The 22872-nt window shown below is 35.9% G+C and overlaps 1 protein-coding gene across 13 annotated transcripts in view; it reads left to right on the top strand.

The window, feature by feature from the left end:
* The window catches only part of MYCBP2 (MYC binding protein 2), a 193871-nt gene that overhangs the window by 32482 nt on the left and 138517 nt on the right, over positions 1–22872 (top strand). For all 13 annotated transcript variants that reach the window (XM_082784816.1, XM_082784822.1, XM_082784820.1 and 10 more), the window contains exons 4-15: positions 3415–3568; positions 5270–5466; positions 5687–5929; positions 6201–6272; positions 9243–9339; positions 14131–14204; positions 15344–15482; positions 16276–16352; positions 17876–18080; positions 20528–20692; positions 21230–21388; positions 21843–22047. In XM_082784816.1, coding sequence (XP_082640942.1) covers positions 3415–3568; positions 5270–5466; positions 5687–5929; positions 6201–6272; positions 9243–9339; positions 14131–14204; positions 15344–15482; positions 16276–16352; positions 17876–18080; positions 20528–20692; positions 21230–21388; positions 21843–22047 — 1787 coding nt within the window. The remainder of the gene's footprint in view (positions 1–3414; positions 3569–5269; positions 5467–5686; positions 5930–6200; positions 6273–9242; positions 9340–14130; positions 14205–15343; positions 15483–16275; positions 16353–17875; positions 18081–20527; positions 20693–21229; positions 21389–21842; positions 22048–22872) is intronic.

Genomic DNA, 22872 nt, shown 5'->3' with positions numbered 1-22872 from the left:
AAACTTACAGGCTAACTGTAAATTGATTTGTATTCTGAATAAGTGTCTGTCTTATGCTTTGAGTATAGTGTTCTGTTTTTTATGTATAATGAAAAATATTTAGTTGGGTTTAATTTGTTAAATATAGACAAAGCTTTTGAAGTTTCTAAGGCTTATAATATTACCTAAACCAGTTTCTGAAAGTAATCACTACCTTATTTTAAAGAATACCGATCTCTTCAGTGTTTGACACTGAGGTGAAAGTCATACTCCAAAAACACATAACCAGGATTTCTGCTCTTCCAGGTTCTCAAGTGTTAACTGTTGAAGTTGGTTGGTTGTGTGGTATAGTGATACTTTCTGTTCTTGAAAATCCTTCGTTTATTTGAGAAGTTGAAAACATTGTATTTTTATGCAGCGTGAGCTTAATTTAAGATGTTCTGTTGAAATGTCTCTTAATCTGTTCTGTTGAAATGTCTCTTAATCTTAAAAGTGAGGAAATCAGTTTTGTCAAAGTTCTTGTTTAGAATACAGTTTGGAATAAACGGCTCTGTAATGAGATTGAAGGGGAAAAAAAAAAAAAAACACACCCAATTTGCTCATTTTCAGCTGTTGCCACAATAAAGTTTGTATTTCTGTTATGTTTGGACAGTTTAGCATCTTGCTTTGATACCTTGAAGTTTTGGATTTACAAGAAATACTGGCCTTTGCCTGACTATTTGAAAGAGGGCAGATTCAGTTCTACTGCTCTGATTTGTAATTACTAGAGTTAGAGAGAGGCTTTGTTTGTCAGGGAGAAGAGAGTGGTGTCTTATATTAAACTTAGCATTGGGCTGTGTTTGATCCACAAAAGCCCTGTAGTAAAAGGAGCAAATGCTGGATTAAGGTAGAATTAAGCGATTAAATATTCTTTATTCCTGCAGTGGCATACATTTTACTGTTTTGTTAATGAGCTCAAGCTCATTTAAGCAAAAGTTTAAGCAAAAATGAAAGCATTTTAAGTTGTAACAAAAAGTAGAAGAAAAATAAGTATTCTCTTCAGAAACTCATTCTAAGTCTTTTAATATTCATTTGGAGAATGTTTTACCTGTGTAAGTATTTTTTTATGTATATAATAATATTCAGCATTAATTTTAATGTATGACAATACATATTATTTTGTATTATTAAACAGAAGTGCAGATGTTAGGTAATTATGAGAGGGAAGACAATAGTGTAGATAAGATTTCTGGAATAAATCATTGGACGAAATAATTATGGGTCGTAGTGGTTACATTCAGGACAGTGTTTTGTGTACCCTTTTTAAGGTGAGCTATGCTTTTGATTTTAAGCTTCAAAGTTTTTAGAAAGGGGCGCAGGAGGATGGCTTCATGGAGAGTGTCAGTAAAAGCTGGCAGGCTGTAACACAGAAAGTGAGAACACAGCAGCACTTGTTTTGGCTCAGAAAGCCTTCAGAGAGCTGTGAGAACAAATTTAAGGTGTCTTGAAAAAAACTGTGTGCTTATTCTGTTCTTCACTGTACAGAGTTGGAAGGAGTTGAGATAGATAAAGACTTTTTTTATTTATATGATGTTTGGCTTTTGAGTCCCTTCTGTCGCTCTAGCTCAAATAGTGGATTCTTCACAGCCTAATCTCCTAGGCTGCCTGTTTGCCTTTTCTGTTCAGCTGGAATGGTGCTTTTGGAATGTAAGGAGGAGCCCGGGAGGTGGGATGCCATTGTTTTGGCTCTTCCTAGCTGTAGCAGTGAATCAGCACGAGCTGTAGTTCCCAGTGGTACCTGAGTGAATTTTGTGAAGTAACGTTTGCTGTGCTTTTTCACTGTTTATACTTGGTGTCACCCGGGTCTGCCTGCTGACTTACTTCATAGGAGACCTGAAGGCAAAGAGACCTGTTTTGAGAAGTCTGCCCAATATATCAATGTCAGATACCAAAACAAGAATGTGTGTAGATCAGGATAAATCCCAGTAGAGCTATCCCTAGTTGACGATAAGTTGGTTACTACTGTAGTAGAAGTTCACCAAATTATTTTCTCTGCTGTTTTTCATGCATTAGGTTCCTTGCTTTCTTCAGGTGCTAGACAAGGTCTGTTGTCTGAAGACTGGGAAAAACAGTGACTCAGAGATACCCTTACTTTTCAGTGATATTACTTCTAAAAACATCCTACAGTGTATCTTATTCTTTAGCTTGCAAGATCATAATGACTTCGCATCCTGAAGAACTATCTATGCTGTTATTTTGTTGACAGGTTTTTCTTCCCGTGTAGATTGCATGCATGTCTTTTCCCCCCACTCCTTAGAGTGTATGAAACGTAAGGTGTAATTTGCAGGAAAATTGCTGTTGAAGACTTGATTCAATTTTGTTTCTTTTCTTCCTCCAGAAATCAAGCAAGTGGTAAAATAACTCCTGAAAGACAGGAATTGAAATAGATCGAATGACAGAGAAGACAGCTATAAGGCATCCAGTATATGTTATAGCTGGCTGTCAGACATGAGTGACAGTTCCATTAACAATTTTATTTATTTTCACGTTTCACTCCTCCTTAGATTTGAATCAGGAGTGAATCAGTATTAGATACTCCAAATGTTGGGGCTTTTCCAACATCTTAGCCTCAATGTTGTTTTTTTTTTTTAGTAGAAACACATAGTCAACTTTTGAAGGTATGCTCACCTATTTGTAATGAGGTAGTCCTGCTCACTTTGCTTTCATCTTTGTAATTATTAAAAATACTGACTTTGAGAAGGCAGTGAGTGGAACAGTCGGTAGGGATAAGCATAAATATAATCTCAGAATATTCAGGAATGCTGAAAGGGAGAGTTAAGAGTGGCTGTAACAGGTAACAGTGCTCTTATAGATGTTGTATTAGTTGGCATGAGGTGTGTCTGTGAGAAGTACATATGGAGCTTTACTGACTAGTAACTAACCTCCCTTTTTATTGTCACAAAACAATCTCAGAGGCTTTGGAGAGGAAAGTACTGGTGCTGCCAGTATCAGCTGTCAAGTATACTTCGACTCAAGTAGGGAACTCCAGCTGCAAGCCAATTCTCACTTGCTGGTTCACAGTAATGAGTGATGAAAAAGGGAAGAAATGGTCTGTCAGCTCAAGTATGAACTTAATAGAAATCAGAAGGGGTGAGAGGCAGAGTTGGTCTTATGCTGTCTAAAAATTGAGTTTCCTTATTTTTTCAGGGTGCTGTTACTGTGCTTAGATATGTTCTTTCATATAATCATACTATCTCTGTTTAATATTTACTAGTATGGTTGTGTAGGTGCTTTTTTTATTCTGATTTTTTAAATTACTGTTGTATTCTGTATTACATAGTGTTATTCAAATAACTGTCTTGTTCTGTGAATGTTGGGATATGCCTTTATTGATTAAGCAAGATCTGAAAATATCATATTAACAGATATTCTAAAGTATTTGTACTTTTTTTTTAGATCATTGAAGTTGGATTATGTGAAGTCTTTGAACTGATAAAGGAGACAAGATTTTCCCATCCATCCTTGTGTCTCAGGAGCCTACAAGCCCTACTTAATGTGCTCCAGGGCCAGCAACCAGAAGGCCTGCAATCAGAGCCTCCTGAAGTCCTAGGTATTATCACGTTTTTGTTCCCCCATCTGTTATTGTATTCAGTAGGAAAAAAAAAGTATCTTTTTTTTGTTTGTTTTAATTAATATGGTTGTTCGTGCTCTTAACTTACTGAGTTAATTCTGGAGTGTAAATTCCCTTATGGTGTGTGTAACCAGTAATTCTCAGCAGTAATCTTTTGTAGAACAGAAGTGTTGTCATGTAAAGGTTCATTTAAAAACAAACAAGTCATATTTGTTATTGTGTAATGCAGGGTTTCATTGAAACATAGTAAACCTGACAGTCTTATAAACTGTGATTCATTTGTTTTACTGAATCTATAAAATACTTGGTCTTACTGCAAAGAAGATAATTCTATAGTGAACTTATATTGCAATGTACTGTTGTATTCTACAGCTTAGCTATTTAATGTTGTAATTTAAAAATAAATAATAAGGCTGCTAAACAAATAGAACAGGATAGTGAGAGCAAACTAAAACCATTTTCCCCTGGAGCCTGCTTCTTCCTAGGCACAGTTTCAACCTCAGTTCTTCAGCCTTCTAGCCCTACCCCAAGCAGCACAGGGGAATGAGGAATGGGGTTTGCAGTCAGTTTATAGCACTGTTCCTCCTCACACTGCTGCTGCTCCAGCCTGGGGTCCCTCCCCCAGGATACAAGTCCTGCACAGACTGCTCCAGTGTGGGGTCCTTCCCATGGACCAAAGTTCTTTAAGAACTGCTTCTACGTGAGTCCATTCACGGGCTACAGTCCTTCAGAAATGCGCTGGTTCAGCATGAGTCCCCCACAGGGCTGCAGATGCTGTCAGAAAACCTCCTCCAGGGTGGGCTCCTCTCCATGGGCAGCAGGTCCTGCCAGGAGCCTGCTTCACCAGGGGCCTCTCCACAGGCCACAGGGGAACTTCAGCTCTGACACCTGGAGTACCTCCTGCCCCCCTTCTGTACTGACCTTGGGCTCTGCAGGGCTGGTTCTCTCTCCTCAGTCTCTCAGCTGCTGTTGCACAGCAGTTTTGTTGTTTGTTTTTTTTTAAATTTTATTTCCCTTTCTTCAGTCTGCTCTCCCTGGCTCAGCTCTGGCCAGCAGCAGGTCCCTTTTGGAGGTGGCTGGACCTGGGGCAGCTGCTGGGATCTGCTCACAGAGCCCATGTATTATTATATTCATTATTGCCATGTAATCCCAATACAGACAAAAATTAAATTTATTTTCACACCCTGATTGGTACCAATATTCAGCCTTGCATATGATTAAAGTAATTTTCAAGCTTTGATTTGAAATGCTTATTTCTGAAAAATGGGCTGTGCTTCAATATGGGTAATGTTCATAAAGATTAGACAAAGCCTGTGAAAACCTACACATCATCTCAGTGATGAAGTACACTGAATAGGCAGGTAAAGTAACTCCTCCTGACTTGTCACTTATAGTAGTGTTCCACGGTAACATGAAGACTTAAGGTTTTTCATGTTCTTCCATCCTTGTGATTTTCCAGACTCACCTTTCTGTGGGTGAAATAGAATGTAGAGTTAAGGTTGATTATTATAGCCCTGTTTAAATGGGGGGCAGCCTTTTCTGCATCGAAATAGGGTTAAACTTAATGGCTATGGGAAGATGCCATGTAATTTGTAAGTTTAAAATTAATTTCCCATTGGTTGGCAAACTATCTAGTATGATCTTGTGACTTGTCTGTTTAACTGCTGTGTTTATCTGCAGAATCCCTGTTCCAGCTTCTTCTGGAGATAACTGTCCGTAGCACGGGAATGAACGACAGTACCGGACAGTCCTTGACAGCACTTTCCTGCGCTTGCCTCTTCAGTTTGGTAGCCGCATGGGGAGAGACAGGAAGAACGTTGCAAGCAATCTCTGCTATCCTCACCAATAATGGCAGCCATGCATGTCAAACTATTCAGGTTGTGTAATAAAGCTTTTCCATATCTGGAAATTTGTGTAAATGATGTCTACATGAATTCCAAGATGATCTGATATGTAAATTCAGATAATTCTTTTCTCACTGTTTTTAAAATAAGAGTAGGTATTTCATGGTCTCTCTTGAGATGTAGATAGAATAGAAAATGGAACACTTAAAAATAAGCATGTTTTTTAACTCAGTTTTTGTTTTACTGTTTTTAGGTGCCAACCATTTTAAACTCTCTTCAGCGGAGTGTACAGGCAGTTCTGGTGGGCAAAATACAAATCCAGGACTGGTTCAGTAATGGGATAAAGAAGGCAGCCTTGATGCACAAATGGCCATTGAAAGAAATATCTGTAGATGAAGATGACCAGTGCCTGCTTCAGAGCGATGGTTTTTTCCTATATCTCTTATGTAAAGATGGGCTTTACAAAATTGGCTCTGGATATAGTGGGACAGTGAGGGTAATGTTACTTTTTGTCTAATGAATGATAATTAAAATATTATCCTTTAAGATGTCCTGTTTCCATTGAGAATCTTTTGTATCTTAGTTATGATCAGTTTTTACATTTTGTCTATTCTGTTCTACTGATTTCTATGATAATTTTGCAGTATTTTCCTACAGTTTTCACTTCTCAGTATGGCTGAAGATGTTGTTCAGATTATAAATGATTGATTAATTGTATAATTGTGATTCTGATATTTGTTTAACAGTTGGAATTTTCTGATTTCCAGGGCCATATATATAATTCTACATCCCGCATCAAAAACAGAAAGGAGAAGAAGTCTTGGTTAGGCTATGCTCAGGTAGGTGAATGCTCAAAACATAACAAGCACCCTCCCCACCCTTCCAAGAGTAATTTAAGTAGAGAACAGCTTAGAGGAAGTTTACACAGATATACTTTATATATTTGCTTTATATATATTTTGTAAATACTTTATTTACAAAAGTATTTCTTTGGTACTGAGTTTCAAGTTACAGTGGAAGATAAGGAGCATCTAATGGTATAAAAGAGGGAATAATGAAGTGTCAATTATTTGCATTGTCACCAGAAGACTTTCTCCAAGTATGATGGTTCAACATTTATGAATTGTGCAGTGACACTTGATGTCTGTTTCTTTCAGTAAATAAGTTGGTGGATGTAAAAATGCTGTTGCAGCAAAGTGCTATAGCAGATGCTTATAATACCAATTTACAATTTATTTTTTTAAACATTTGCAGTAAAACATAGAAGTGCTCTTTAGGTCATTGAGTGTGGATTGAAGGGTACATAAACCATAAGTAGAAATAATTGTTGATGTTACCCCAGGGAAATGTTACCCCAGGGAAATGTTAACTGTATTTGGATATTTGGATGTGTGTTTTTTTTTTTTTTAGAGTTAGTTTCTGGAATATTGGTAAACTTTTTTTTATACCTTTGCCATTCCCTATAGAAAAAGTTTTGGTGTGGGTTTTTGTTTGTTTGTTTGTTTGTTTTTTCAGAATCAAGTTATTACCATTCAGTGCTCTCAAAAAAAAACCACCAAACAACTAAATGAAAGAACACTGAGTTTGCTACATTTTTATACTACCATTTTTATTGTATATTTACTATTAAACAAGTGATCTCATTGCCCGTGTGAAACTAGATATACACCTTGTCATGCTTTTGAAGTGAAATTTTTCATTAGAAATACATATTCTGTTATTACAGATGCCACATATATAATAGCTGATTCTCTTTAGTATTACAACAGATTATCAACATATACTGATACAAATGTGTGAGGATGCATTCATTCAGGAAACTTTTTTATTGGTTTGAAAACAAATAGGATCCATACAGTTTCACTACATACAGTTACATATTTGGACATTCTGCACATAGCTATAAATATATTTAATATTATTCCTTGCATGCTTGTACAGCTGTATGCATTCACACAGTGATTGTGCACAAAGACACTGCTAGTTGGAAAAAAAGTCAGTCTGGTGCTATATTTATAGGAGGATACATAAGTTTCATTTACTGCAAAGTATGTGACCATAAAAGAGGTGAAATGTGCCCACAGTTACATTTCCCTTCAGTTGCTATGTTGAGTCAGCTCAAGTTCAAGTGATTTTTCTTATTTCATGATGCAAGTTGTTTCAGACTAAAGCTTTTCTATCTTTAATGGTCTTTACTTCTTATTTTTCCTAGTTTGTGTTGCTTTTTTGTTTTTCCTTCAGCTTTGATGAATGTATCCAGGAAAATTCAAGTAGTTTAGATGGAAGAAAAAGCGTCGGATGTATTATTCATTCAAGTTAGGTTATCATAACTAGGGTCTGTGACTCTTTGGCAAGTAAAGGTATTTTGAGGTTAGGCCTCAGTAACTACCCTGTGAAATACATCCATTCTTAGAGGGGTAAATCTCCACCTGAGACCGGTCACGCTTCAAGCAAGTGCCAGCCACTGTCAAATCTCATGGTGTGACACTGCCACTGTCAGAATTATCATTTAGTCATTATTCACATTGGTCTCTGGAACCCTCCTATAGGTGAATACTACTTTGCTTGGCCTCAGTCACATCTAATTAATATGTTCATAGGTGCTCTTAAGTAATCCTTTTCCTTTCATGTGGCTGCATTTATAGCAGAAATGTTCTCTAAATGTAAATTCCCTGACTGTGTTCCTACCCTGCTCCTCAGCATCTTTGAAGGGTGCAGTAGGCTTTGCAAGATCTAAAAAGACATAGGAGGAAAGTTGCCAGGTGCCTCTCATATGTATATGCACGTTATGTGGAAGTGTGGGCTTATGTAGGCTATCTAGATTAAGGTAAAGCAAAACATATTTTCTGTGTTTATATATGCACTCAAAGTTATAGGTGTAAATAATAAACCTCAAACGTGAGCTTTCAGGTAGGTAAATCTTTTTACTGAGAAACCAACTATAAACTGGTGACTAAATGAAACTTAAACAAAACAAAAAACTAAAAAACCCACATATGAACAGAGAGAAGATACTGTTTTGCTATGCTAAAGTATACCAAAAGGTGTACAGCATCAATATGCTTGTTGATGTGGGCTGCTGACCATATATGGACTTTTGGGGAGCTGAAGGTATTCTACATGTGGAGAAACTGGAAGGGGCAATCATTAGTCCTGAATATGCCCCTTCACCTAGGTCTGGTTAGGAGATGGGAGGTGAACAATATAACAACTCATTTTATGTAACTTTTTGTGTCATGGCTGCTGTCACCAAAATCCCTACGTACTTTGGGGGAATCTCTTTCATGAAAAGCTTAGAAAGCTCACAAAACAAGATAGTCCCTATTGGAAGTCAAGATGGTTAGCTAATATTTTTGAAAAATCTTACAGCCTTTTAATATACTTACTCATTAACATTTAGTCTACTATATGGGTCAATATATGTATCTTCTTCCTGGAATTCGTGCAAATCTTTCACTATTTTAGAAAATGGGGACAGTAACATGTTTTTTGCCGTGGCTTTTAACTGTATTTTATACACATATGAAGAACAGATTTACTCCATGTGGCTTCAGAAGCTGTATGTGAGTATCAGCATGTTGATCAGTGTGTGGAAAGTGTGGTGGGTGCCAAATTTCCAGTATTCGTCCAAGAATTTAATTATTGAAAAGAGAGTTGATTATGAAAGTAGAGCACATTTAATGTGAAACGTTTCAAAAAAATTTACACTATGCCTAAAATAATAATCGAATCTCTTTCATTTTTGTCAATGACCTTTGATGTATTTGAGATTATTTTCATACCAATGTATATATTCTTACTTTTACCAGGGCTATTTATTATATAGAGATGCGAACAATCACAGTATGACAGCCATAAGAATAAACCCTGAAACTTTGGAACAAGACGGTACAGTTGCTTTGCCAGGTATGAGCTTCCAGATTTGAGAAGATGGTTATAGTTTACTGTTTACATGTTATATATTTTCAAGTAAGCAGAAGAGAAAGCACAATAGATTTTGAGATAAGAAAAAAAATGCTTTATTGTGGCTCTGATTTGCTGCATTAGACCAGCTTCAGGGTTTTATTCAGAGGTTTTGCATCAACACCAACTACTGGAAGAATACTGTAATTTAAAAAAAAAAAGTATAGTTATCTCAATTTAAAGACTCCAAGAGTTTAGCTTCCTTCTTAAAGAATTTTTACTTATTTCTGGTTCGGGCTTTAATAATTTGGCTTAGGTATGACTTTGTTTCCAGTATCTTTTAAATGGAGATAATCACAAACTATGACCACAGCCATTTGATTTTGAATATAGGAAGAAATATGTCCAAAAACCAAAAGAGACTAATGAGCACTGGACCATGCTTTTAATGCTTCAATTAGTGTATTTGTTGTTTGTATTTTTTCATAGGAGCCTTATAACTTGTGTCTCTGCTTAGAAAATTAGGATGTTTCTCCAACATATTTTGACGGCTTCCTTGGTGAAACTTGTCTGTTAGCCAGCCATGTAAACAGACAGGGCGAAAGAATATTTTTTTTATCAAACAACAACAGGTTTATTCTTACAGATTAGAAGAAAGATTTTGTATTGCATCCTGGCATATATAAGAAGGCATTGCCTGAAGTCTCTGAAAAATTCTCTATTCTTGTATTTCAAAACCAATTTTTCTGAAACAAAATATGCATGTAGAATCTAGTCTATGCAATATTTGCATAGTCCTTAAAATGCTAGTGTCACTTGAAGCTGCTTGGTCTTTGCGAGGATGTATGAGAAATTTGGGTGAGAGCATGTTCAAGGATCTGACAAATTGCCTTACAGGATTGTTTTTCCACTTTATTCACCTCAAGGCAGCTTCAACTGTTAGGGTCCTTTGAGGTCCTTAACTGTGTTACCACTGATAAGCAAAGGATTATTCTTCATTCAGGCCTTGAGAGACACTTGAACACATTTGAAGTCTACACCTCAAAGCTGTTAGCTTTATTCTGCAAATCTTGGTGAAAACAAGTGTCATTCTTCAAGACAGCCTGTTTATACTACAAAAAGGCACAAATGAAATAGAAATGTACTAAACCTTCAGTGCAAAAGCAAAAGTCTTAAAACTGTGGAAATACCCCTTCAAAAATCCTTCACAAATTGTTACACGGTTGTGTTTTGTGTGGTTTGTGATAGTGTTGAAGTAGATGCTAGATGTTGTCCATAACTGCTGCCCTTTGTACTTCAGCCCTTGAACTTTGCTGTCTTGCTTTCTGCACTTATACACATTTATCTCATACTTACTTATTATGAGCAGATAATGGTCTTGTTCTTTTGGCTAGAACAAGTGGAAAGGGCTCCACTTCTTGTTATTTCTGTTTCCCATTAAAAGAAAAAAGATGGAGGTGGGTGTGAGTACGTGACCTATCCTGAGGAAACCCGAGTATGTACATAACTCTAAATAGTAATGGCTGTCCCATGTCTTGTAGCATGTTCTGTAGTTCTGAAAAACCACACCGGATAGAACTAGAGGGCAGTGACCTTGCTAACAGCTGAACACAGATATGAATCCAAGTATTTCCTCCAAATTGGTGTGGTATTCAGATGTACTTCTATCCGGAGTTAATCTCTTTCAAATGCCCTGGTTGGTCATAACACATTTAAATAAGGCATTCGTATTTATTTGTAAAGGGATGAGTAGGAGATTGGGTAATGTGATGAGGAGTTGATGTAGCTAGAAGTCATGTGGCATTAGAAAACTCTGTGAACTGTGGAACATTATCTTCTCTTTTCTCAGACAGTAGGATCCACCAGCTTCTTGAAACTATAAACTTCTCTTCCAAAGGGCTGCTAGACGACAGATTGGCTAGATGGCATCTGACAGATGATCTAGCCAACCTAACAATGTATGTGGAACTACCAGACTATTTGTCAACATTCTTGCATCTAATGAATGCCTTTGAAAAGTTTAATGCACTGTCCTTGAGCTGTCGGTCTTGCCTTCCCGGTGGAAATATCACACAATAATCACCAAATTCAGCGATATGCTATGTGATCGGACCTGAATTTACAGAGGAGGTTTTCATCTGAACTGTTTCTTTAATAGTAATTCTCACTATATATGAGAAAAGTTGGTGCGTTCAGCTGAAGTAGAAGTAGGTTTCACTGTTCTTTAAAGTTGCGTAAGTATTCTGGAGCTAAGGGCTGTTTGCTTGTTCTGCATAGTACCACTACTGAAGATGGAATCATAGAATAGGCAGAGTTTAAAGGCAGACATGAGGATCATTGAATCCAACTCCTGACTCCACACAGGGCAATGTCAGTGTTGAACAGTGTGTCTGAAAGCATTGTCCAAATGTTTCTGGAACAATGGACAGGTTTGGAGCCGTGATCACTTCCCTGGGGAGCCTGTTCAGTGCCTGACCACCCTCTTAGTGAAGAACCTTTTTAATAATATCCAATTTGAACTTCCCTTCACACAACTTTAAGCCAGTTCCACCTCTCCTATCCCTGCTAACCAGAGAGCAGAGATCACCTCCGTCTCTGCTCCCACTCATGAGGAAGCTGTAGATAGCATTGAGGTCAACCCTCGGTCTCCTCTTCTCTGAGCTTAAACTGTTTGCTCTTTGTAACTCATGCCCTCTAGTCCTTTCACCATCTTTGTTGTCCTTCTTTGGAAACATTCTAGTATTTTTATATCCTCCTTATATTGTAGAGACCAAAACAGATAAGCTCAGTAGTATTTAATAGCAGGCACTACATTCATGATACCTTGTATGAATATGGAAAGTGATATTTATCAGTCATCTTCTCTTGGAGCCTTTGAAGTGGCTATGACTAGCATGTGTCTATAATTAAGTTATTTAGGTAAGATATAAGAACTTCCTGCTACAGTACTCTCCAAACACAAACCCTGAGTAGCTTTTCTTGATGCCCAGAATAATTTCCAAAGTCATAATGAATGACTACAGATGATCAGAAGAGCTCCTTGCTAGCTGAGATACTTACACAGTCCTACTGTTTGCAGATACTTCATTCACCTTCCATTTTCTCCTCTCCCCATTAATTTGATATTTATTGATGCATCTGGGTTATTTAATCAAGTGCTAATGTTTAGGAAGTCTTCCAAAGAATCTATTTTAAAAAGTCACACCTGTTCCCAGTTTCCTTTTCGAATGAACCAGACAAATACATGAACAACCCCCCAAAGTTGTTTATTGGGAGGCTTGTCTCTTCAATAGTAATGACTCAAGAATTAGGCCAAACAACGTAATATGGATCTAGTGATGGCAAGAATATCCCATTTCCTTGACAGTTACGCTTGTGTTAGCTCCTCATATGCCATTCAAGGGATCTTAATACTTACCTATAAGACATCCGGCTTCCTGTAGCCTTTCAGAAATGTCATTTAGATTATTTTTGGAACTTCAAGCTATTGACAACTCTTTCTGTTACATTGCTAATACCACTTCGCAGCATAGAGAATAAAGTGAGCTGACTTCAGTCATTAAATCTGAGCATAGTGTTGAGAGAGCAGTATTTAAAATTTCAGTGTATATGCCATTCTCCATCCTGCCTGCTGCTTACATACATTGTGTTGCATAGTTGTATGTGCTCTGTTTTAGGTCTGCTACTTCAAGATATGAGAATTAGAATAGGCCACCTAATGCATATTTTATTCCTTGTAAGACATTTATTTTTGGACAAGACAATATAGCAGGAAATAGTAAATAAGATTTTGGATTTGTAAATAGTTCAAGTATTTTTTCAGATGTATTATTTTTATTAAAAGTACTTTCTCTACCTACTTTGCAAAAAATAACAAATTTGCTAATTGTGCTGGAAGCATATTGTGTATGTTTCATCTAGCGTTAAATCTGCTAGATAAACTGACCGATACTGGAACTTTATTTAGGTTATTATGCAGGTACTTAGAGCGTAAAATAGCTGTCCTATAGTATTCTTGGAAGAGGCCTCTTTCCTCTGTGTGATCAATGAAGGAGACACCTTACATGTACAAGACATAGAATCTCCCTTGTTAGTAGTTCCATCAGCAGAGCAGGAAAGAGACTGTATAGGGATATACCTCTAAACTTGTAGAGAAAGTAGTTGTCTTCTTTTTTTCTTTAATGTGGGCAGAATTATTTCCCTACCTTTTTTTCTTGGAAGAGACCAACCTGTTTTCAATAAATGCATGATACATGCAAGTATAAGTCTTACAGTTTTCCACAAAGCACTAGGTTTTCTCCTGATGAACAATGGAAAAACAAACGATGATAAGTTTGATTCTCTCAGGTTCATTTATTTCTGTAGGTTTTATATGTTGGACTTAGTAAACTTCTATTAAATATAATGAACCTTACTTTAAAAAAAAAAGTCTTTGGGGCATGGGAAAGACTCCCAGGCAAAACTGAAAATTCTGTTACAGAAATTTAGATTACCCCTCACATGTGAATAGTAAATTATTTTACAATTAAATAGCGGGGTAACCTCTTACATTGCACACAACAGAAAGAGTTTTAATAACTTGTAAAGGGATGGAGGAGTAATGTATGTAATATATAGGTGAGAGAAGAGATACAATAAAAATCCTAAAATACCACATGATCAGGCCAGTATGTTCTCTTTGTAGATCTAACTAGAACTCTTGTAGTTAGATTGTAGTGAGAATAAATTAAGTGGAAGCAGAGAACTCTGTATGTGTGTTAATATTAACTAATCAGTGCACTCCATCTTTCACAGATTGTCATACTGAAGGGCAGAATATCCTCTTCACTGATGGAGAATATATTAATCAAATAGCAGCATCCAGAGATGTAAGTGTTATATATGATGGGTAAACTATTTTTCTCTCACCTAATTGCTTTATTTTACAAAATGTATACGATTTCATTTTTGCTTAAAGTTTGGCTTTTTCTTAGCTAACACAACTAAGGAAGAAATCCATGTAGCTAAAGGTAATGAAAAACTGCCATACATGTGTATATTCACACAATTGATTTGTGATGGAACATAATTTTTCAGATAAGTTTTAAGAAAAACTTCATCACTCTTTCTGGGAAAAAAGAATCTTACATTACATAATAATGGCTTTTTAACATGTTCTTCTATAGGGGCTCTGTGGGATAAGCTGCTTTAGTGTAATTTTAATCTTAATTTCATTTCCTGTAATTGCTTTGGTACTTGTTGGAGAATTTCAGACAGACTTAATAGAAGAGGTAGCAAAGATATACTACATTCCAGTAGATTTTATATGAAAATTCCACTGGCCAAAACTGTGGAATAAATAGCTGTGAAGTAAGCTGTGAAGTAAGTGCTTTGGTGAGAGGTGAAACTGTGTTAGCTGTTGTATGTTTTCTTTGGCAGGCAGTTATTGCATTCACAGTTCTGGACTGGTCACTGTTTACTGCCTGTGAGAAAACTGTAACACATGGATGGAGCAGGGCTGGGGTGGGGCAGGGTAGGCAACAGATACTAGCTAGACATGCATCTGTAAGGAAACCAGTATTAACCAGTTTCCCTATTCAGACAACTTGTTTTTAACATGGCCAGATGAATGTACTTGTAAACAGAAACCTCTTTTAACTACTATTTAAATCAGTCATCCTTAAACTGCACTTAGAATTTTGAGTTATGAACCAGAAGAAGTTTAGGGCTTAAAATAAGGTTATAAATCATTGTGAAAGCAAGACTTCTGTGGTGAAGTTGGAAGCTAATTATTTCTATATTAATTCACTATTTTAGTAGCAAATTCAAAATATTTTTAAGGTCTGTCAGATGCTTCTCTTCAGACCATTCTGTTTGCCATTTTCTTCTTTTTACTCTGTACTAAACATTACTTTATCTGTGTGCCATCTGATAATTTGCTCTGATCTAGTATAATGCACTTAGACCATGAAAAGTAAATCAGTGTATTTATTGTTCAATGAAACAATGAATATTTTATTTATTGCAGGATGGTTTTGTAGTGCGAATATTTGCAACAAGTACTGAGCCAGTACTGCAACAGGAACTGCAGCTTAAGCTTGCAAGAAAATGCTTACATGCCTGTGGCATCTCATTGTTTGATCTGGAAAAAGACTTGCACATTATCAGTAAGTCCTGTTCTTTGAAGGTTAATAGTAAGCTAATAATTCAAATAATAAGACTGAAACCCTGCCCTTCCCTTTGTTTGCCTTTATTATGTGAAGGAAGGTATAACTCCATTACAAATATCAAGAAGTATGAGGTTTTTGAAACAGCTTAAACACTGCTTGACTCATAGTAAGCCAAACAGTCGTTTTGAACCACAGTCTTTCTGTCTTTACCAGTATTTTCCTTTAGTTTATAGTTTAGTTTTAAGTATAGCATTGTTTGAAACTTAGACTTCATCATAGGGCTCACATAACATGTATTTAAGCTGTACAACTCCTTTCTGTGGGTCAGTGTTTATGAAAGTTAAAAGGACTGCTGGCTGGATTCATGGAAAGGAATGCATTGAAAGATAGATACTAACATATTTGAAAACCGCATTTGTGTCAGAATTTCTGAGATGGTAAACCATTGGTATCTGTGAAGGTAGTTTGGAAAAGTCACTTGGCATCTGCTTTGTTTTTGTTTTTGTTTTTTTGCTATTTTAGGTGACTGCTTTTGGCAGAACAAAAGGATGTTTGGCTACGTGGACCTTTTGTCTGACCAAGTGCAGTTGCTCTTACATTAGTGTTTTTTTCCTGTTTGAACAACTCCACCATGTCTAGCCCAGTAAGCCTTCTGGCAGCAAAATTTGTTTCACTTGCAGCTTTCTTAGAACCTTTGTTGTTACAAACTCTCCCTGATGGAGAGTCCATTAACTAGTCTGTGGAACTGCCTGGTAAAACTGACTGGTTAACTGCCTTCTTCCTTGCACAGGTACAGGGTTTGATGAGGAATCGGCTGTCCTTGGTGCTGGAAGAGAGTTTGCCCTTATGAAAACTGCTAGTGGAAAGGTATTAAAAATGTTTTGTAGTAAACAGCATCAACATATTTCTATTTTTTTTTAATTTAATTACTATTTTCAACAATTTCTTTTTGCCTTCTTAATATGTTAGAATGAATTTATATGACTGTATTTAAATTTTTTTTCAGAGTCCTCTTGAAAGGGAAAAATGCAAATAATTATTTGAAAACATAAGTAGATGAAGTTGGAACCCCTGGGTAATTGGTGGCTTTTTTGGTTGAATTTATAGGAATTTCTACAGTCACTCTTACTTGGAGACAGTGTGGGGTTTTGTTCTAGATTTCAGGGAGAGAGATTACCTTTTGTCAACAAATGATGTATTAGCACACTTGCAAAAATCTTGACTTCCTCATGACTTTCCATAAGCCATCTAACAATAGCCACTTACGTCTCAGTCTGTTTTTTCAGGTCCTTCAGACAATTATCATGAAATTTCCCCCATAAGAAGTTTTTGTTTGATTTTAAGTCATTTGATACATTGGTTCTGCTTAGTAGAGACTGTTTTTCAGGGGTGCTTGCACATTCACTGAAATTTAGAAATAGTTTCGCTTACTTTCACCATGACTTTTTGACATTATTTAATGTGTTTCTATGTCGGTTTGGAAAAGCAATGTTATTTCACATGTATAAGCATAGATCTTTGTTTTCCTGTGCTCAGAATTTTGTTGCTGTACTGGAAGGAGGCTTTGTTATGCCACAACAGTGAGATTGTTATGCTCACAACAGTGAGATTCATGAAAATGGTCACATATAAGCTTAATTACTTTTTCCCAGTAAAATTTAATAATATGAAACCTAGAATTTGGTCAAGCTAGAACTCTTCAGACTACAGGTGGAGACAAATTATTTTGATCTTCAGACTAAGATCTCTCGTGTAGTTAAAGTCAGCAAACTTCCTAGTTTTGGTCTCTTAAGTTGTGTGTTTAAGCATAAAATACACTGTACAAGACATAATGAAAAATGGCTTTAAGTGCCTACATATGTTAACACACCTATTTCATAGTACTGTCCAGAGGAAGTCTTTTGTCCACATCAGTCATTTTGTATTTGTTCAAGTGACAAATTGTGTTTTATGTTACTGTTCACGTGCTCACTGCATTTACTGAAAATAAGTTTTTTATATATATAAGCATATTAGCATTCATAAAAAATCAGTGATTTTAATTATTTATGTTGTTTTTATACCACATTGCTTTTACAGAGACATTTCTCTTAAATGTTTTTTAACGCTTAGTTTCCTCTTAATAGTTTCTCTCGAACAGTTTCTTCTTGTGTATTTAATTTGTAAAGCCAAACAATTAGATACTAAAACTATCTGTTTCTCAGTAGAATGCATATTTCAAACCAAGTAGAATCTAATTAGGATGTTCCTCTCATTAAATCAAAATTCATAGGTATAGGATAGAGATAGAGATATCAGAAAAAGTTCCATGTGTTTTGAAATCAGCTTCAAACTGATACATGTTGAAGTGTTGTGGTGTAACTGCAAATGATATACTGTTTTTTTCCTAGATTTATTATACTGGCAAATATCAAAGCCTTGGAATCAAACAAGGTGGTCCTTCAGCAGGAAAATGGGTTGAACTACCAATCACGAAATCTCCAAAGATTATTCAGTTCTCGGTTGGACATGATGGTTCACATGCCTTACTTGTTGCAGATGATGGAAGTATATTCTTCACAGGTTCTGCTAGTAAAGGAGAGGATGGAGAATCAAGTATGTATTAGGTTGCTTGATCAGTACTTGTTAAAAGCCTATCAACTGCTTTTTAATTTCAAAGGAAAATTGTTAACATTTTCCAAGAATTTGAAAGCATGCCATCGGTAGAATTATTTTATATAATAGATACATTTTATAGGAAAAGTTTTTGAGAGTTCTATTAAAGTACTTACCACATACTAAGGAGATTTTGTGTATGAGCACATAACTTTGTGAAGTTATGCTTTAAGCAAAAATTGGATGTTTCTGAAAACTTGACTCTTGTGAACTTTCTTGTATTTCAGTAAAGTTTTTCAATGACATTAAATATTGCTGGGTTTGAATTTTACCCCAATATACAACCAGCATCACTGCTTCTCTCAGCTAATGATGTTGAACTCATTTTTAGTACAGTTTGGATTCTGTGGTGGGAGTGCTATTTTAATGTTGTTTTGATAAAAGTCAGTCGTGTTCAGTCAAGAGGCCATGCAGTCTGGGAATTTGTCTAAAAATCTGAAGACCCAAACTTTTGCCTCTTCGCTGTTGTTTTAGAGAACTTTGTAAACTGGTGTTTTGCCAGCAGATATTTCTCTGTTATGGAGAAATTATAGAAAAATAATACAAAAATTACCTCCAAAATTAAATATTTCACTTTTGGAAACAGACTGTTGTGTTTGTTTGTGTGAGATTTAGGTGGGGTGGGGAATGGTAAAGACTTTAATAGTACTGAATTTTTTGTGCCTCAGTGTAGTTAGTCAGAACTATCAAATTGAACTCTTTATGCAGTAATAGATGGTTAGAATTTAAAATAGAATTTTAAAATAGATTTCAATTGTGTATGTGTGGGGTGTATATATATATTGTATATATATATATATTTGTTGTATATATATATATACAACATGAGGTTGAACCCAGCTTTATCTCAATTAACTGTATAGTAGTTTTACCTTTCAATGAAGTTGCTAACTACAACTCATTGGGCTCCATATGCAAGGTTTGGCCTAACTTATTTTGAAACAAAACATCTATAGCCTAGTGTTACTGTGAAGGACTAACTACACAGAACAGACAGTATTCTCCAAGAATGTATATTTTTTCCCATATGGCATAACTAAAATACAGGCAAGAACATATTATATTATAACATATTTGACACATGTAGAGGGGATTCTTGAATGTTCTCAGGGGACAGAAAGTTAATATTACTCCTGTATAAAAGTCTGTGGATAACAAACATGGTATCAGCCACAGCAACCCTGTAGAGTTTTAAATGCAAATCTACTGAAAATCGCATGGAACGAAATCGTATTTCTTCCTTCAGTAAATTTAGAGTAAATATAAGAGATTTAATCATTTGGGGCAAAAAAAAATCAGAAAATGTAATTAAAAGCAGAAATTTCAAGATTTCCTTGGGCAATTATTTGGAAGTTACCTAAAGAGAAATGATTCTTTTTGTTGTATTAAATTAATTACAATTTCAGATGAAACAGAAGTTTAGCACTTTGAAGTAAATTGCTGTCACTGCTTTTGTTTGAGTAAGGGAAATTGAAGTGGACCTCAGCACTAGGTCTTTTTTTCTGGAGAATAAGATCAGGAACCTGATCAGGCTATTCTCAGTTCTTTTAAAACTTCAACTCTGTTCAGACTGATCTAGTTGTCTTTGTCACTCTGTCATTTGGCTTTGAGTGGCTCAAACTTTACAATTTTTTTTCTGATTTCTTTTAAACCTAGGTAGGAAGATCGTTTTTCTGCCTGCAAAGTGCGTGTACACTTTCTCTGTAGAGAATGTTAACTGTTAGCAATTAAAGGTAGCTCACAGTCCTCTGACTTGGGTAAATGCTCATAGGCAGGAATAGTAGCTGTTAATTGTTTTATCTGGTCTTTAGCCATTCTTTTATTGTTTTGTTTAAGAACAGAGTGCAAACAATCTTTTTGTTGTTTTTGCTGTTGTTTTTTAATAATTTTTAGTACTTCTCTTTTCTCCTTAGAGGAATCTGTTAAGACTCAACTGTTTTTAAACATCATTTTAATAAACAGATAATTTAATATTTTTCTTTAGAAAATAACAACAAAACTTTTAATCGTATAGCTTACTTTGCATATATTGTCACATATTTTTCTGAGGTGGCACTGAAGACTTTTTAGTAATTTTGGGTTTTTTTTTGCACTACATATTGGTTTGTAAACCTCATGAAGTATGAGGTTAGTTCAGTGTATATATAATAAAAACAAAAACAAAAAACCATGAAGGTTCATTACTGAAAGATACCAACTCATGACTTCTTTTTGCAATTGAATTTTTAGAGAGAAGCCAGTGCAATCCAACAAAAATTAGACCAGGAGATCATATAGATGGATTTTTTTCAGTAGCAATCTGAAAACTAAGCCCTATTTGTATAAAAGATGTTATTATGCATTCAGAGCTTTCTTGAAAAATAACTTGTAATTTAATTTATTTAAAGCTAAAAGCAGACGGCAGTCAAAACCATATAAGCCTAAAAAAATCATCAAAATGGAAGGAAAGATTGTGATATCTACAGCTTGCAATAATGGAAGCAGTTCTGTGATTTCAAAAGATGGAGAACTCTACATGTTTGGAAAAGATGCCATTTACTCTGATAGTACAAGTAAGCTAATATTTGTCTTTTAAATGATTTCTCAAGTAGAGTAATTTAAATTAGTTTGAAGTTTTTTACCTGTGGAAATGATGTCTGTATGTTTCTTACTCTCCTAATGAATTTCTGAATTGCTGCTGATTCAGCCAGATATGACAGAAAGATAGAAAGACGAGACTGAGTTTCCTTAAGTTCTGTAAAAATATATAGGGACATACTCCACCAGGGACGAACTCCCAAATGAATGCATCCAGTAAGGGAAAAGAATTAAAATCAGTTGTGTTCTTAATATGACATTGTTTTTCAAAATTAGTGATTTGGAGCAGGGCTTAGTTTGCTTCTGGCTTTTTTCTTTTTGCAGGAGACATAATCTAGAACTAATTCTCTTTTCACTTCTTACTCTAGCACTTGTTTTGCTTATCCATTATTCTTTTCCCTTACTGTTAATTTAAAAGTTGTCAGTACTCATTAATAATTGTGTAATATTGCAGAAGTTTTCATCTCAGGTAGAAAGTGCAATTTATCACTCAACTGCTCTGTGTCATATAGGTTTAGTAACAGATTTGAAAGGACACTTTGTGACTCAAGTAGCCATGGGCAAAGCTCACACCTGTGTATTAATGAAAAACGGAGAAGTTTGGACATTTGGCGTAAATAATAAAGGACAATGTGGAAGAGACACAGGCTCCATGAGCCAGGGAGGAAAAGGTGAGGAACCTAGATTTTTCCTTTTGTTTTGTGTGCTGGAAAATATCACAAGTAAAAAAACATAACTATATTTATTTAAAATATAATTCTAATACTAAAGCTTAAGCACATACAGTGTACTTAAAAAACAAAACAAAACAAAAAACAACAAAACAGGCATGCACAAATGCACATGCACACAAACTTTTATTTTGTTTGCGAAAAAGCTTTTCTTTAAGAACAACTGAATAAAACCAAACCTCATTATTCCTTTTCTTAGTTGTGAAGGCTAAATACATGCACCAGCTCACGCTTGGAAAAGTTTCAGAGGTGTCGTTGTGCTGACTGAGCGTATAAATCAGGCATTTGTAGTTGTTCCTTTTAAAATCTGATCTGTGAGTGTTCTTCAGATCTTTTTCAGTAGCCATTGCTGAGCTCTGAAAACAGCTGTTTATTCTTTCAATATCCCAATTAGGTTTTGGAGTTGAGAACATGGCAACAGCAATGGATGAAGATCTAGAGGAGGAACTCGATGAAAAAGATGAGAAGTCCATGATGTGTCCTCCAGGCATGCATAAATGGAAGCTGGAGCAGTGCATGGTGTGCACTGTATGTGGGGATTGCACAGGCTATGGAGCTAGCTGCGTTAGTAGTGGCCGTCCTGACAGAGTTCCTGGAGGGTAAGCAGACATAAGGAAATAGACTTACTGTAGTGGGTTGAACAGGTAAAGCATGTGTTGAATTCAAACCGAGCTGTTGTGTTCTTAAACTTCAGTCTAAGATAATTTATTCAAACAGGTATGTGCTTTTAAAATCAAAAATAAGTGATTTTTTTTTTTGCAAATAGCTTGTAATGGTTGGAGCTTATTTAAATGCTTTTAAAAAATTTCTTTAGGATATACCTTTTGTTTTACTAGAAGCTGTTGAATATGAGTAACAATATAGGTTGTCTCTTGACAAACATGTCACTAGAAAGGCACTTAGAGAACAAAGCTATTATCAGACGTAGTCAACATGGGTTCATGAAGGAAAAGTCCTGCCTTAGTAATTTGATCTTGTGCGATAAGGTCACCTGCTTAGTGAATGAAGGGAAGGAGGTGGATGTAATTTTTCTGGGTTTCAGTAAGGCCTTTGCTACTGCCCCTCACAGTGTCATTCTGGGTAAATTGTCCAGCTGTGATTTGAACAGGTTCATGCTCTGAACCTGTTCACCACTCACCGAGTGGTGAACTAGCTGAACAGCAAAACTCAGAGTCGTAGTGAATGCGACTACATTTGGCTGCCGTCTGGTCACCAGCGGTGTTCCCAAGAGCAGAATTCAAGGGCCAATTCTGTTCAACAATTTTGTTGATGATCTGGACACAGAAGCTGAACATATCCTTAGAAAGTTTGCTAAGGATGCTGATACTGAACTGGGAGGTGCTGTTGACTCTGGGGGGATGAGAGGCCTTACAGAGGGACCTAGACAGAGTGGAGCATTGGACAGTCAGCAACAAAGGAAAATG

Source organism: Aythya marila (assembly GCF_965140915.1).
Source record: "Aythya marila genome assembly, chromosome: 1".
In the NCBI taxonomy this organism is placed as follows: Eukaryota; Metazoa; Chordata; class Aves; order Anseriformes; family Anatidae; genus Aythya; species Aythya marila.
The sequence above is the reverse complement of the archived record's forward strand: the minus strand, read 5'-3'. Positions and strand labels throughout refer to the sequence as shown.